Here is a 15677-nt window from a genome sequence, read left to right as displayed (position 1 = left end):
AATAAAATAATAAAGTAAATGTATCTTTTCTCGGTAGACGTCCCAAAATAAAAAAAAATCGCATCTTTTATTGTTCATGTCAGATCAATTTGCAATTTTGGTGATGTTAAAAATCAATATTTATATTATTTTTTTATTTCAAAAAACAAATATTTGCATAATTGATTGAATTGGTATTAATATAGAATATCAGTAATTTAATTTGAAAACTATGCCTTTTATGCTAAAAATAATCTATTATCAATATAAAATTTCAACGTGGAGTTTTCTAATTAAAGATGACTAGATTTATTATTAAAAGAATATTATTCCTGATATCAGTTGTGATTAAGTGGAAAAATAAAATATTATAGCAGTACTCATCTCTCTTGCAACTCCCTATTAACCATGTTACGTTGTAGCTGATTCAGGTGTCGCTAATACATAAATATGCCTTACAACTATAGTAGTTTAGACCATATTCTGGTATTTTAATATCTAAAATAGAATAAGCAAATAATAATACTACAAAACCTATGCCATTCTAGATTTTTGAACAAAGAATACCCAGTTCACTTTTTCAAATTTTTGGGAATATAAAAATAAATGGATAAAAATATTCTTTTAAATTTAAATTTAGTGTAAAATAATTGGTGTACAATCATTATTTGAACGATATTTATATGAATTACATTAAAATGAATTTGAATTTAATGTAAATAATTGTAGATGCTACTAGAGTCATCATCAAAATTTTCACCAATATCCGTAAAATTGCAACTTTTCTTCAATAAAAATGTAATTGCACTTTCAAGTTATTTATTTTCACCGATCCATGAACTTTTGTTTGTAAAATTGAGTACTCGTGTAATTTTTTTTTGGTTTGACGTCTTTGACGAAATTCAACTAATCCTGCTCGACCAGGTTTGCGAAGTAAGGTCGAAAGTCTGCCAGCGGGTGGCGTAGTTTGAACCCGTGACCTCTAAGTCACCACAGCTCCGCGCTGCCAACTACTCTACTACCCGTTGGTGAGTGCGTATAATTCATCTTATATGGATTAATATAGTTCTAATTTGACTTTATTATTTTGGACCGGACTATTGCAATCCCTAGAATTTACACTGTGTTTTCTTGGGTCCCCAAAATTAATAAAGTTTTACTTTCTCCTATTTTATGAAAATTGCATTTATGCTCAGTTTCTTACAAATTTAAGACCTTAAGGTATCTTTTACTTATGGCGATTAATCTAGATATATAAATAAAATAGTATAGGGCTATAGGCTAATGCCGCTTTTCTCTTATAACTTCAAATTCGAAAGCACTGGAGTTTATGGATTAAAATAAATATTTAATACCATGTAATTAATTTTACTGCAGCTTAAATATTAGTTACAAACAGCATAGTTACATTCTAGAATATTGAACTTTAATTAATGTATTTAAATTTAAATCAATTAATATATAAAAGAATGCAAACTCGGGAGTTCGAGCGGTGCAATATCGTTAGATGATGACAATTAAAGTATAGCTAACATATCAACAATTATAACATTGATATCACACTCCATCGATGCATTTTTCAGTAATACTAACAATCAATTATAGTTACTTGCTATATAGCTAAAGGTTAATACAAAATAGAGAGTTGCTAGAGAGATAAGGTCCCTTACTTACAACATGGACCGAGCTCAGAACTGCATTTCTGAAGTATTACTTTCCTTGCACCAAAACAACAGCGTTGAAGAAAGCAATCACCAGCATACGGCAAGACACAAAAGAGTCTTTGAGCGAGTACTGGCCGTGCTTCAACCACATGCTTGCAGATTGCCCGAACCACAAGATAAGCAAGGGGGAGTGGAGTTGCTCCAAACCTTCTATCAAGGAATGACTTTCGAGAACAAGCATTTTGATGAACTCCTCAAGAGTCAATGAATGAGAGCTTTGATTCAAAGGCTGGTGGAGGCCAATCGTGAATACGATGATCCACAATGGAAAAGAAGCCGAACTAGTGAGGCAGCTGCCTTGGAAGTGAAAAATTGGAGGCAAAGATTAATGGGATGGAAAAGTTACTTGCAAAGGTGACCGATAAGGTCGAGAGGACCACTTTGTGCGGAAAAGATGATCTTACCATTGTCTATTGCAAGGCGGAGGGGCGACAAGTGTTGGCAATTGAAACTAAAAAAATTACATATAACTGTCCATATCGGTGTCAAGAGAAAACTGAAACTAGTATATAAATCCTATGGGCCACTCCTCCTTTCACCAATTGGTTTTAGGATGGAACCCATTGATTTCTATCATGATATCAGAACAGCCCACCGATTGTGGGCTAAAAATATGACTGATCCGGCAATATATCTAGACTGAAACCAAAAAAATGACTGATCCAACAATATATATGGGCTTACAATTTGGGCCAATGGTCCAACTTTCCAAAAAAAATTGGACCAATCATCCAACCGATAAGTCATATTTGCTCACATCCCTACTCCACATTCTATATACACTTTAACAATATATCTGGGCTTAAAATTTGAGTCAATGGTCCAACTTTCCAAAAAAAATTGGACCAATCATCCAACCGATAAGTCATATTTGCTCACATCCCTACTCCACATTCTATATACACTTTAACAATATATCTGGGCTTAAAATTTGAGCCAATGGTCCAACTTTCCAAAAAAATTTGGACCAATCATCCAACCGATAAGTCATATTTGCTCACATCCCTACTCCACATTCTATATACACTTTATTTTCCAACTATAACATCTTGTATTTTGTCTGCTTTTTAATTTGAGCTTGCTTAAGTTAGCTAATTGGACTAGTTATAAGCCCACGAAGCCCACAATATGGAGTGGACCAATTACAAAGAGAGGTAAATTCTATGTTACCAACTTACCATAATTCATATTTGCTCACATCCCGTCTTAAGAAAAATACTGGGTCATTAAAGAACAAATCAGCTATATATGAAGAGATTTAAATAAAATGTACTCCCTGCATATGCTAATAATAAGAGTTCCGATTCACTATTTTAATCTGGCTGCTATTAAAAATTTCAAGATAATTGAATTGTATTCTTTTTAAATTATCCCAAAATAATTAAGTTATTATTTAATAAATACTTTATTCTTACTTATATTTTAATTAAATTATATTTCTTTTAAATTACACTTTTATCTTTACTAATATTTTATTAAATCTTTAATTTGTAAAGATAATTGAATTTTCAAAACAGTTTCATTTTGTTTTTCAAAAAATACTTTATTCTAATTCATACTCCATGTTTTTATTTATTCTTCCTAATACTATATTTCTAGAAATTATTGAACTGGCGCTCTTTCTTTCATATTTTAGTTCTCCCTAATATTTTGATTTTCTAAAGATAAATTGAATTGTATTCAAGATACATTTTCTAAAAAATTGTATTGTGTTCAAGATAATTAAATCATTTTCTTTCCTCATGAAATATTTATTCATATTTTACTCATATTTTCTGAAGTTCAACCTTTTAACACTTCATTATTTTCTAAAGTTTAATCTTTAAAACATCATTTTCATAAATATACCGAAACTACTAGATGAGTATAAACCGAAACTACTAGATGAGTATAATAAAAAGATTGGCGTGTGTGTGTGAATTGGCCAAGAATAAAAAAAAATTAACAGGCCAAAAGTATCTGTTTCTAAGTCCAAAAATAAAATTAACAGGCCTAAAGTTTCTTAGTCCTTCGTGGAATAAAAGGCCAAATTTAAATTTATTTAACCATTAAAAAAAGAGTGACCTCAACTCTATCACAAGAGAAACCAAGCAATTTTTGTGAATTTTTAAGGCTATTCAAACTATTAACCCAAAAAGTATATTAAGTTGTGACGCTTAGACCGCATCTATAAAAGAAACATACATGGATCGTTTACAGAAAATTATTCGATGCTTATAGTCGCTCTAAGCAGAAAATTAGGCCGCGAAAATTAAAGCTTGCCACGGTCGTGTTCGTCCGCGCGACGCCGCCTCGCATCCACCACATCCTCATCCATGACCTTCTCACCCCGGTGCTCCCGGGCCGGCTTCTTCACGTGCTCCTCTATATAATCATCCAAATCATCGTCATCCGACTTCCCCACCACCGTCTCCTTGATCTTCTGCGTGGTCTCCTTGATCTTCTGCGTGGTCTCCTTGGCCGCATCCGCCACTTTCTCCGCGGCGCCCTTGGTCGTCTCCTTGGCCCCCTGCGCGTACCCCTTCGTCTTATCCGCCGCCGTTTCAGCGGCGCCCTTCACCTTGTCCGTCGCCTCGTGCGCCTGCCGCTTGGTCTTGTCGGCGGTCTTCTCCCTCATCTCGTAGGCCCTGTCCGCCATGGATCCCAGGTTTTCCTTGGTTTTGTCGTTCATCTGCTGAGCCCTCTCCTTGACTGAGTCGGCGGTCTCCTTGGCTCTGTCCTTCATCTCTCGGGTCTTTTCCTTGGCCTTGTCCATGGTCTCCCTCACCTCGTCCTGCGGCTCCTCGTCGTTGTAGGGGCTGTACTCTCTGCTGCCGGCCATGTTTCGTCCCTTGAGACGGGGTTTCGCGTGAGTTGGAGAGGGAGGAAAGGATTTGATAAATGAAGAATGCGAGTGTAGTAGTACCTGCTGGTGTCTGGAAGCGGCGGCGAAGTAAACGCGAGAGACGGTGGGGCGGAGGGGGAGGGATTGGGAGAGCTCCGACGACTTGGAGAGGCTAAGAAAAACGTTCTTCAATGCTGCCATGTTTGGTTTGGTTTGGTTTGGTTTGATTTGATTTTACTTCAAACTTGATTTGGGGTTGGAGAATGGTGTAGAGGGGGATAGTTATAAGGTGCAAGTGCAACGGCGGAGGAAGGTGGCGGAGCTACAGTTGGACACCTGTATTGTGAGGTGCCACGTGCATATTAACATGCTATCTTGGATCCTCATCCTCTATTTATTTAACCTCTCTTTTACCGTATTTTTCAGTGCATGTAATTGAGGTTTGGAATTCAATTATATCCAAAGGTTAATTAGATACTTAGCAACGCAGTAAGTGAGTTTATTAGTTAATTTGTCAATGCAGTAAGTGACAAATCAATATAAAAATAATTTATATTCTTAAATAATTAAGTATATTAAATATTTTTTACTTATTCCAAAATTCTCTAATACCTATATTTAAAAAATTCTATATCTATCTAATTTTATTAAAATTATCTAGATATTCTGTTACTTATATCTAGAGAATAGTGGTATAGCATAATAGAGAATAATGGATATCTAAACCTAGATAATATCTACATATTAATTGCTATATAATAACCAGATATAAGTTCAACATATACTACATAATATTAGCACATCTTCCAGATTGGAAATGAAATCTATGCATGTACATACAATTAGTATAGATCAGTATCAGGTGGACTAGGGCATAGGGGCTATCTCCCAAGAGAAAGATCCCTTCACAAGTCAATCTACAAAATACATGATATATATGAAATAAAGTTATCAATTATTGATAATATACATATCATTATTTCAAATTTATAATTTGGTAATGAATAATAATTGTTCAAGTATTTATATTCGTTGTGTTCTATTAATCTACTGTGATTGTTGAAAATAGGATGGTGTCACGTAGAAACCTTGGAAAAATGGTAGAGCGCAACCAAATCACATACTATAATAGTAACAGTCGAGAGAATTATTTTGAATTAATTCTTCTATTTGTTATTTTATACATCACTAAATTATATAGGACTTGAACTTGGAACTCGTTTTTTCATATCAAAAGATTATGTAACTAAAATGGTTGTAAAACTTAAACGGTCGGAAGAATTAGACCTTACTATTAGACGGGTTTGGTGTTGGCTACATTTAAGTTATCGACAATTATTTCCCAATGTTGAAATTGTTTTCATGTAATTGATTTATGTGCAAGCCTCAAACATGTGAATATAAGATTATAATGATCAATGCTTTAGAAATCTGTATTCTCTCACAATAAGAAAAAAAAAGAAAAGAAAGCATACCTAATCTAGAATGTCACATAGTACGGAATAAAGGACTTAAACCCTTATAAGTTTTGCATATTGTATGGGAAAAGGACTTAAACCCATTCTTAGAGCATCCACTACGCATCCCGCGCGCGGCTCGCGTTCCGTTCTGGAGGGACGGTTCCGCCGCGGGACGCGTTGCAACATTCGTCCCGTCCCGAGCCCGTCTCCAGCCCGTCTCGTAGCCCGTAGCCGCGAGACAAGCGACGCGCCGTCCCGACACGCGCCCGGGCGACGTGTCGCCCGCCCAATGCATGCGTGACGCCCACTCGCTGGCCCGCGAGTGGGCGTCGTCACGGATGACGCAATAATTATTTTTTTTTTAAATTCGAATTTTAATAAAAAAAAATTTAAACGGTAATGTTACCGTCAATTTTTTATTTTCTTTATTTTTTATTTTTTATTTATTTATTTACTCTATAAATAATCCTATTTCATACTCATTTCACACACAAACACACATCTATTCCTCTCAAATCATCTCTATAAACCACTCCAATTTCATCTTAAATCAACTCAAACAAATGGATCCTTTTGAGCAAATGCGTCAACTCCAAGAGGATCTAATTGAGCACATTTGGGAAAACTTTGGCGGAGAAAATTAAATTATGTCATTTATATTTTTTTAGGATTTTAATTATGTCTTTTTTCTATTTTTTTGAATTTTAATGTTGTTTTAATTTTAATGATGTTTGTTTTTTAATAAAGTGTGTTTGTTTTAATTGAATTGGGTTGGAAAAAAAATAAAAAATGAAATTGAATGAACAGTAATTTAAGGGACGGAATAAGGGACGGTTAAGGGACGGAGCGTTGCAGGTTCCGTCCCTTAGTTAAGGGATGGAGGAATAAAGTACTGCGGGGCCCTAAAATAGTAGTTTAAGGGACGGTGGGGGGACGGTGGGGGGACAACGTAGTGGATGCTATTAAAGGCTTTCACACCTGGTTAGTAAATAAAATGTCTTAAACTCCCTAATGATTTTAGAATGTAGTTTTAATTGATTAAAAGGCCATACATCGGGCCATAAAAATTCAATAATACAATCCTCAAAACTCTTTTCCCCTCTAAAATCTGTCGTTCTTCTTCCTCTCTCAATTAGAAGAAGACAAAAAGGACAAATTCGAAAGGCGTCCGGAGAAATATTTACACAAACAAACGGGTGGAGTGGTCGTGACTCTCTCCAAATGTCGCAGCAGCTCCGCCACAATCTCTTCAATTTCCTAACTCAATCAAAACGTAATTTTGGATTACTCGTTTAAAACACTTCATTTCTTTTCTTTTCTAAAACAGACTAAATGGAGAATTTTTTAGCTGACATTCACTTATAATAAATCTAGTTCTGGTACGGATTTTAAGAAATAGAAAGAAAAGTATGATTAAAAAGTTAATGGAATATAAATATCATTTTTATTAATTTTATAATAAAATGTGAGTGGAATAAGCTAGTGAAATATAAGACCAAAAATGTAAGTGAATAATTAATAAAGAATGGAAATGACAAAAGTGGACAATTAATGGGGAAAGAAGGTAGTAGTTTGTTTTTGTAAAAGTTATTTTATTTGTATTATCATATCATATATGCTTTTGACAAAATGGTCGTTACTATCTGCACATTCTAGCTTTTGGCAAAATGTTCGTTACTACTCGTATCAACGGTACGCACTGATATTATCAATTTCATTTTATGCAATAAATAAATAAAATATATTCCCTCTAGTCCCATTTAAATGTTTCATATTTGACCGGTGTGAATTTTAAAAAATTATTTGACTTTGTGAAATAAAGTGGGTAGGGAATGTTAGTGAAATGTGGACCTCACTTTTATACTATAATACTAGTTTTATAATAATTGTGATTAGAATGAGTTAATGGAATGTTGCGTCCATTTACGAAAAATGAGAAAAGTGAAATGAGACATTTATTGAGGACCATCCAAATAAGGAAATATGAGACATTTAATGAGGACACGAGGGAGTAAAACTAAAATATTTTGGTGTTACTTTCAGGCTCTCTCTATTTGGGGATGAAATTTTTTAGCTATGATTCTAATTCATTCGATTTTGGACTATAAGTTTAGATTATATGCACGCACTTTGTAAATAACAAGAGGTATATAAATTTACTTTAATGCAAAATTAAAGGTTGTTTATTTATTGAGTAGTATAAACAGATTATATAATACTAAATTATAAGATGAGATGAGATTCTTAAAAAAAAAAAAGAGATGAGATGAGATAAAATAGCGGATAACAGAATCTCTCTTGGAAGCTGCAATCATGGAGGTGATCTCTGGCGTTGCTTCCCGCCATTTCCCGGCTTCAACCTCACTCCAAATCCCGCAATTGCCACTCCGCAGCTCCCTATTCTCTAGGAGCTACTGTGCGCCGCAATCGCTCTCATTCTCCGCCGGCAACTCCTTCGCGGTGGGTTTTGCTGCTTCCTCGATCTACTCATTGTTTGTTGACTCTTGATTTATTTATATTTGATGATGTAGAGAGAGGTGTGGGGTGTCATAAACTCTAGGAGCAGCGCTGTTCAGAGAAAGGAAATGCGAGGCGTTGTGAGAGCGGAGATGTTTGGGCAGCTCACCAGCGGCCTAGAATCCGCTTGGAACAAGCTCAAGGGAGAAGGTTTCTCGCTTATTTCTATTTTTCATGATTTTTTCATGCTATTTTTACATATTCATCACCTAATTATGTATAGACATGGCGGAATCCATGCTATGTTTATCGCTTGAGCTTTGCAATTGGCATCAACTCCTTTCCTAAGGCTATTTCTTAAGCTTATTTAACTAGTTTTGATGAGAAGCATAAGTATACACACCACGTTTCTTGCATTAAACCTTAGGTCACAAGTAGCAAGTCTATAACAACAACTAGAGTTGCTCTAATCACCAAGGCAACTGCTATAACTAGTGCACTAGTGCATAAGGTCTCAAGCCGAAACAAGCTCCACTTTGTTAATGTTATGATAGTGATAATTTTGTGCTTTGTCAATTCTAAATATGAAGTTATAAACTTAACTAATTTTGTTTCTAACTTTTCCATATACAGAAGTCTTGACCAAGGAAAACATTGTGGAACCTATGAGAGACATTAGAAGAGCTCTTCTGGAGGCAGATGTAAACTTATTTTTTTGTTTGATAATTACGTTGTGATTTCCAATCTCTGTCCCACATACATTTTATTCATTGTTGGCAGGTCAGCCTTCCCGTTGTTAGAAGATTTGTGCAGGCGGTTAGCGACCGAGCTGTTGGTACTGGATTAATCCGAGGAGTAAAACCAGATCAACAATTAGTGAAGGTATATGTGTTAATTACTGCCATAGTTGTTCTTAAATAGTATATTGAGTTAGTCATTTCTAATTTCTTCATTTTCAAGTGCATTTGCTATTTTTATTGGAAAGTCATAGTTTTATAGTCAAAATACATATTGTAGGTTTTTTATGAACTTTCATATGTATATAGGCTTTGCTTTGGTTGACTTTGTATGTTGATATTTATATCTTATTTGAAGAAAATTATAGAGAAAATTTCATGATGTTGAACAATACCCTTAAATGATCATCATATTTGTGTATCCTATGCAGATAGTTAGTGATGAGCTAGTAAAACTAATGGGTGGAGAAGTTTCTGAGCTGGTCTTTTCAAAAACCAAGCCAACTGTCATATTGTTGGCTGGGTTGCAAGGAGTTGGAAAGACAACTATCAGTGCAAAACTAGCTTTATATCTGAAAAAGCTGGTGATCATCTTGAATCCATATTTCTTCTACCAACTTCTCATCCCTCCAAGTTTTTACTGTCTAAATTATGTTTGGCTTTGAACTGACCTTGCTTGAGCTATAATGATATGATCAACAGGGGAAGAGTTGCATGCTAATTGCTGGGGATGTATATAGACCTGCTGCTATCGACCAGCTGGTTATTCTGGGCGAACAGGTAGCTTCCTTTCTGAGTTTAAGATTCCAATGTTAGTGTTAAATTCTTTGTCAATAATATATTTTATCATCTCCTTTCACATAAAGTTAGTACATCCTGAAATGAGAATGAGGTCAAATTAAGCTGAGGTGATAATGTGGATGCATTTGTGTATCTTGAATAGGCCTTTCTAATCATTGCATTATATCTCCTGTATTCTTTGAACATCAGATAGCCTAATAAGATACAGCTAGCTGGTATGTGGATGTTTGACTATATATAACTTACTAAAACTGCCAAATGAGATATCAATGATGGATTACGCATGATAAGTTGGCATTTATATGCTTAATGCGGTTTGATGAGTGACATAAATAATTAAGTTGGATCATCTCGGTGTTTTTATCCTGTCCGAGTTCTTGTTAACTTGAAACATTCAATTATCTCATTAGTTGTGACTCTGATTAACCACATCAATCCCACCTGAAAACTTAAAAATAAATGCTGGTCCCATATAGTTCACCAGCTAAGCAACAATCATTACCCTTAAATCTTTGGTTCAATGTGTATATATGGTTGCTTGATATGGGACTACATGCTTATCAAAGTGAAGTTAGGCATGCATGATTCATGAAGATATTTGTTAGTATCTTATTTTGACCAGTTTTTCCCCACAAAGAATAGTATGAACTGTTTGTAGAGTCTTTCCCACAAAGCCTCTATTACAAGCCTACCACTGCCATCTGAGAGAGTCTTTCTGGTTTGTAATGAGTGTCTTTGGTGAACATGTAAGTATGCAAAAATATGTCATAACATCACTGGAAATATACTCTGTAACATATTGGCTAGCTATATTCAATAATGTAGCTTCAAGTAAATTAATTTATTGTCTCTTATCTTTATAGTTATGCTCCTGACTTGATTCAATACTGACGTGTAAGTTTTGAAAAGGTCGGAGTTCCAGTTTATGCAGCTGGAACAGATATTAAACCTGCCGAAATAGCAAGACAAGGATTGGCAGAAGCTAGGAAGAAGAATGTAGATGTAGTTATAATGGATACTGCTGGAAGACTTCAGGTAAGGCTCCCGCTCATTAGCTATGATAAATTGAACATATGACAAAGTATTCTTCTTTAAATCAATAAGAAAACTTTTTTTCTTGTCAGATAGATAAAGCTATGATGGATGAACTGAAAGATGTTAAAAAAGTACTAGATCCCACCGAGGTTTTGCTTGTTGTGGATGCAATGACTGGGCAAGAAGCTGCTGGTATACATGTTTCACATAGTTTTTAACAGGATATATTGTTTGGTTAAAAAGTGAAGCAGGCCTTCCATTAGAAGCGTGCTTCTACGTTTATAATCCTCCTTATTTATATTAATCGAGCTGTTTCAGGGTTAGAGTTTCTTGCTTCTTGACAGAAATATTACAACCACTACCTTTTGTGTACTTATCTATCTGAACTTTCCTCTTGAACTCCCATCATAGAATGTGCTTTCTCCGTATCCTGCTGATAATTTTTAAGAATCATGGTTTGACAGTTACAATAAGAAAGATAAATTTATTTTACTTATAGTTTCTTTCTGTTATTTAGCATTGGTCACAACATTCAATGTTGAAATTGGAATTACTGGTGCCATTTTGTCAAAGCTAGATGGGGATTCTAGAGGGGGCGCAGCCTTGAGTGTAAAAGAGGTCAGACATCTCTAACTCTTGTAGCTTCCTTTCCCATATTGCATTTTCATTCTCATTCGAGGATTTGACATATGTAAAGCAAGGTTAACTGAACTTTCTAAGAGATGTAACATTTTGCTTTGTTGCGATATAGAGTGTTTTTGGTGGTAAATTCTTGTTTTATAATAGACATGTCTTGGATTAAAACCCCTTGAATTGAAGTTTTAAAGTAGACGATTTTGAGTTTTTTTGCTTATGATTACATATATGAGCAAGTTGTTCTTGTATGTATAGATTTACAGCCATTGCTGAATCCATGCAACTTTACCAACCTCATTTCTGCTACTTGTTGTCTAGAGATGTTGTTCTTGATTTCAATTTTGAGTACTTTGTATGCACCGGTGCAAGAGTACTTGGAGATTTTTTATTGGTCTGAAAGTTTAATTACCAATGGGCAATTGGACCTGATATAGGTATCAGGGAAGCCAATTAAGCTAGTAGGAAGGGGGGAGCGTATGGACGACCTTGAACCTTTCTATCCAGATCGCATGGCAGGACGTATCTTAGGAATGGGTGATGTTTTATCTTTTGTGGAGAAAGCCCAAGAAGTTGTGAGTACCGTATTCTCCATCATCTGAAGTGTATATATATATGTCTTATTTATACTGCAAAATCATTACTCGGCTTCTGATGAATTGGGTAGATGCGACAAGAAGAGGCGGAAGACTTGCAGAAGAAGATAATGAGTGCAAAATTTGATTTCAATGACTTCCTGAAGCAAACTCGTACAGTTGCACGGATGGGCTCAATGTCTCGTGTAATTGGAATGATTCCGGGCATGGGAAAGGTAATAGGAAGCAAGTGACACAAGTCCAGTAAATATATATCCATGTTCATCAAATGCAAAGAGATGTTTAGACATAATATAAGTTTCTATAAGGCTTTTTAGTATCATAATCAATCTCCAAAATAATGGTATTCAAACAGGTTACTCCCGCACAAATTCGAGATGCAGAAAAGAATTTGCAATTAATGGAGTCTATGATAGAAGCAATGACCCCAGGTAATTTACCTCTTCCTTTTACAAAGACTTAATATTGTTTACATTCTTTCTTCCAAAATTCTCCTTTTACACAATCACAAGGAAGAATAGAGCATCTTGGCTGATTTATGTGTCTTCTAAGAATGTTAAGTGGCCAGATTATTGAAACTTAAGCATCTTTCTAAATTCCCTTATTGCTCCCATTAATCAAGCTAGATTTCATTGAACAACCTTTTATTAAAATAAATGGCGTTGATTGAATTTTTGAGTTCCTGGTGCATGCTGCCTCTTATGGTGGAGGAGTGTATATGATTTTAGTCCATCTCAATGCAGAGGAGAGGGAAAAACCAGAACTATTGGCAGAATCGTCTGAAAGGAGGAAACGAGTCGCTCACGAATCTGGAAAAACAGAGCAGCAGGTGTATATGGAGGGATAAGTTGATAGCTAGAAATGATATTACTCTCTCTCCCGTACATATATGTGTTGTGACTGTCTGTATTCATTTTTAGGTGAGTGAACTTGTTGCTCAAATTTTCCAAATGCGTGTACGAATGAAGAACTTGATGAATATTATGGAAGGTGGGTCGCTTCCTTCAATGAGCAACCTTGAGCAGGCCATGAGGGCAGAACAGAAGGTGATCATGTTTTGTTTGCTTTACTTGTGACCATTTTGCCATGTCAATTTTGATTTCCGAAGTTGCTCTAATTTCTTGTGGTGTGTGGTCCTTTTTCTCGTAACTTTCAGCCTCCCCCTGGCACAGCAAGAAGAAAGAAAAGAGTTTCAGACTCAGCTGCAAGAGCTAGTGCTCGTGGCTTTGGGGCTAAGAATTAATATGCAGCTCTTTGTTTCAAATTCAACAATTCACGAACAAAGTCTGCTCTTCAAGACTTTCCTGCTATGATTGACAAGAAAATGGCTGTCAATTGCTGTTACTGGAGGAAACATAATTCAACAACATAAGCAGAATATCTCTAGTAGGCGGGATGCTCGTGTCTAACAATGTGTTGCTGTCTCTCAGCTACGTGAACAGCATTTCTATCACTGAAAGAACATGCCATGCTTTGCTTAGACTCTTCCTCTTGTAGCATATCTCATTTTGTCTCTTTTCACTGTCAATTATATTGTAGTAGTAATTTGTGACTGATGCATGCATATTTCTCTCCAATTTGTAAGTGTGTTGTATAAGATGAGTAAATTTCGTTGTTTTGCCTTAACTATTCAAGGATATGTGGTCGGTTGGAGTCAAATTTACTGAAGCATTTTGGATTTTCTTGACATATGATAGCTGGGAGGAATATACAGCGTACCACTTTATTTTGATTAGCATACAGTTACTTCAAATTTTAAATAAAATAACAATCAAGGTCTCTAAGTTTGTCAACAACACTAACAACTTATGGAAGCAAAATTTTCAATAATCAACCAAACAATAGTTGAATCATACACTTCACTTCATGCAATAAAGAAATCAAAATGAAAAAAATGTTTACTACAGAGAGATAAAATAAAACTGTTCATCCTATTGGATAATATACTCAAATCATAATAGAATAGAAATAGATATATTCAAAATACTTCTAAACCTTATATTTTAATTAATTTGCACTTCCTGTTAAAATGTCACAACAAACTTTTGAATTGATTTGTAAATTTGGAGTCCAAAGAATTGGAACTAAATAATTGTTAATATGTAAAGTATGGAGATTTAAATATTACTAATATTTAAAACATGGAGATTTAGGAAGGAGGTAGGGTGACGAGTGGTTTTTCCAGTTAAAAGATTCCTTAAGAATTCCATGAACGTCTTCACTGGTTTCAGACAAATTGATCAAACTCGCCCATACCTCTCTTTCTCTATCTAAGAATTGGATGAGCTGCTAAAGCAGTATGGCTTCTTTCTATACTCCCTTACAAGCTTAATTTTTCCGGCAAACCTCTCATCTTCTCTTCTCCGCATATCCAAAACGCCTCTTCTTCTCCTGCCCTAGAACCAAGCTCATTGCATCTTCATCTTCTCCAAATGATGCCTCCAACGCTCCTGGAGACAGCGCCTCAAGGTTAATTCTCCTCAATTCTTCTTTTAATTTTGTATATTATCAATTGGGTTGATGATGGTTTGGCGAATTTTTGATGGTAGTGAATGCAGGAAAATACAGATCACGACACAGAGATTTACGTGGTTCGATTTACTGAGGTAAATCTACGTCCACGGGAAGAAAAGAGGGCAGAGTTGTATTGCTTGATCTGTTTTCTACAGCTTACAATACAGACTTGCTATTTTATCTTTGATCTCTAGAGAGCTTAACAGAACTTAACCCTATCTATCTGATCTAGGTTCTATTTATACATTGAACCAAGATCGTGGCATGCAGCACCATTTACTAGGTAGTGGATGTCGTGGAGATCGTGGCGATCTTGCATGGGTCCACTATCCTGCATGAGTTAATGACTGCTTGACACCACTAAATAGATCGTGGGTGTAGTGGAGGTGGAAATCCTGCATGAGTCCACTATCTCCTAGTTCGGTCGAATACTGAGACCGAACTGCTGAATTATTGCCGAGCAGCTTTTGCCGATCTGAGAGTAGAGCTTGATGCCGACCTGAGAGCAGAGTTTGATTGGTTGGCTTTTACCGAGCTGTAGGCTGGGGCCGAACTCTTTGGTTGTGCCGAACTGAACTCTTTAGTCATGCCGGACTGAAACTCTTTAGTCATGCCGAACTGATACTCTTTCTTGGGCTTTAGGCTGATGGGCTTTACTGCTGTTGGGCTTGTTTAGTACGTACTCCATCACTACCCCCCCGAAAAGCGAAGTGAATCACTTCGGCATTCTGGATAAAGGTACGGGGTAAGTTGATGTTTGTCCTCGGTCTTATGAAGTGAACTCTTCTTTGACCGGACTTGGTTTGTGTCCTAATTTGGCGAGTTTTATCGCTCGGATCGGACTTTCCATTGTCCTAATTTGGGGATCGGACTTTCCCTTGTCCTAATTCGGCGAGTTTTATCGCGTGGATCGGACT

General features: G+C 35.8%; 2 protein-coding genes across 2 annotated transcripts; one reads left to right on the top strand and one right to left on the bottom strand.

Annotated features, from left to right (window-relative positions):
* Window positions 1–3954: 3954 nt before the first annotated feature.
* On the bottom strand, window positions 3955–4728 carry LOC121810747 (late embryogenesis abundant protein At3g53040-like). Its single transcript, XM_042211489.1, has one exon. It carries the CDS (start codon window positions 4726–4728, stop codon window positions 3955–3957), a length of 774 nt encoding a protein of 257 aa, XP_042067423.1.
* A 3498-nt stretch (window positions 4729–8226) lies between these two features.
* On the top strand, window positions 8227–13872 carry LOC121811256 (signal recognition particle 54 kDa protein, chloroplastic-like). Its single transcript, XM_042212079.1, has 15 exons — window positions 8227–8447; window positions 8519–8654; window positions 9078–9145; window positions 9225–9326; window positions 9613–9765; window positions 9884–9961; window positions 10892–11017; window positions 11107–11209; window positions 11535–11635; window positions 12088–12225; window positions 12318–12461; window positions 12602–12677; window positions 12990–13075; window positions 13167–13292; window positions 13403–13872. Exons 1-15 carry the CDS (start codon window positions 8301–8303, stop codon window positions 13487–13489), a joined length of 1671 nt encoding a protein of 556 aa, XP_042068013.1. The 5' UTR covers window positions 8227–8300; the 3' UTR covers window positions 13490–13872.
* The last annotated feature ends 1805 nt before the right edge of the window (window positions 13873–15677 follow it).

Source organism: Salvia splendens, chromosome 7 (genome assembly GCF_004379255.2).
Source record: "Salvia splendens isolate huo1 chromosome 7, SspV2, whole genome shotgun sequence".
Classification (NCBI taxonomy): Eukaryota; Viridiplantae; Streptophyta; class Magnoliopsida; order Lamiales; family Lamiaceae; genus Salvia; species Salvia splendens.
The sequence above is the reverse complement of the archived record's forward strand: the minus strand, read 5'-3'. Positions and strand labels throughout refer to the sequence as shown.

Bases quoted from the DNA above. Each gene is read 5' to 3' on its own strand.
- LOC121810747 (XM_042211489.1), bottom strand. From the start codon at position 4,728: ATGGCAGCATTGAAGAACGTTTTTCTTAGCCTCTCCAAGTCGTCGGAG.
- LOC121811256 (XM_042212079.1), top strand. From the start codon at position 8,301: ATGGAGGTGATCTCTGGCGTTGCTTCCCGCCATTTCCCGGCTTCAACC. The intron at 11,018-11,106 runs GTAAGGCTCCCG...TTTTCTTGTCAG, and splicing joins ATACTGCTGGAAGACTTCAG to ATAGATAAAGCTATGATGGA. The intron at 12,226-12,317 runs GTGAGTACCGTA...TGAATTGGGTAG, and splicing joins TGGAGAAAGCCCAAGAAGTT to ATGCGACAAGAAGAGGCGGA.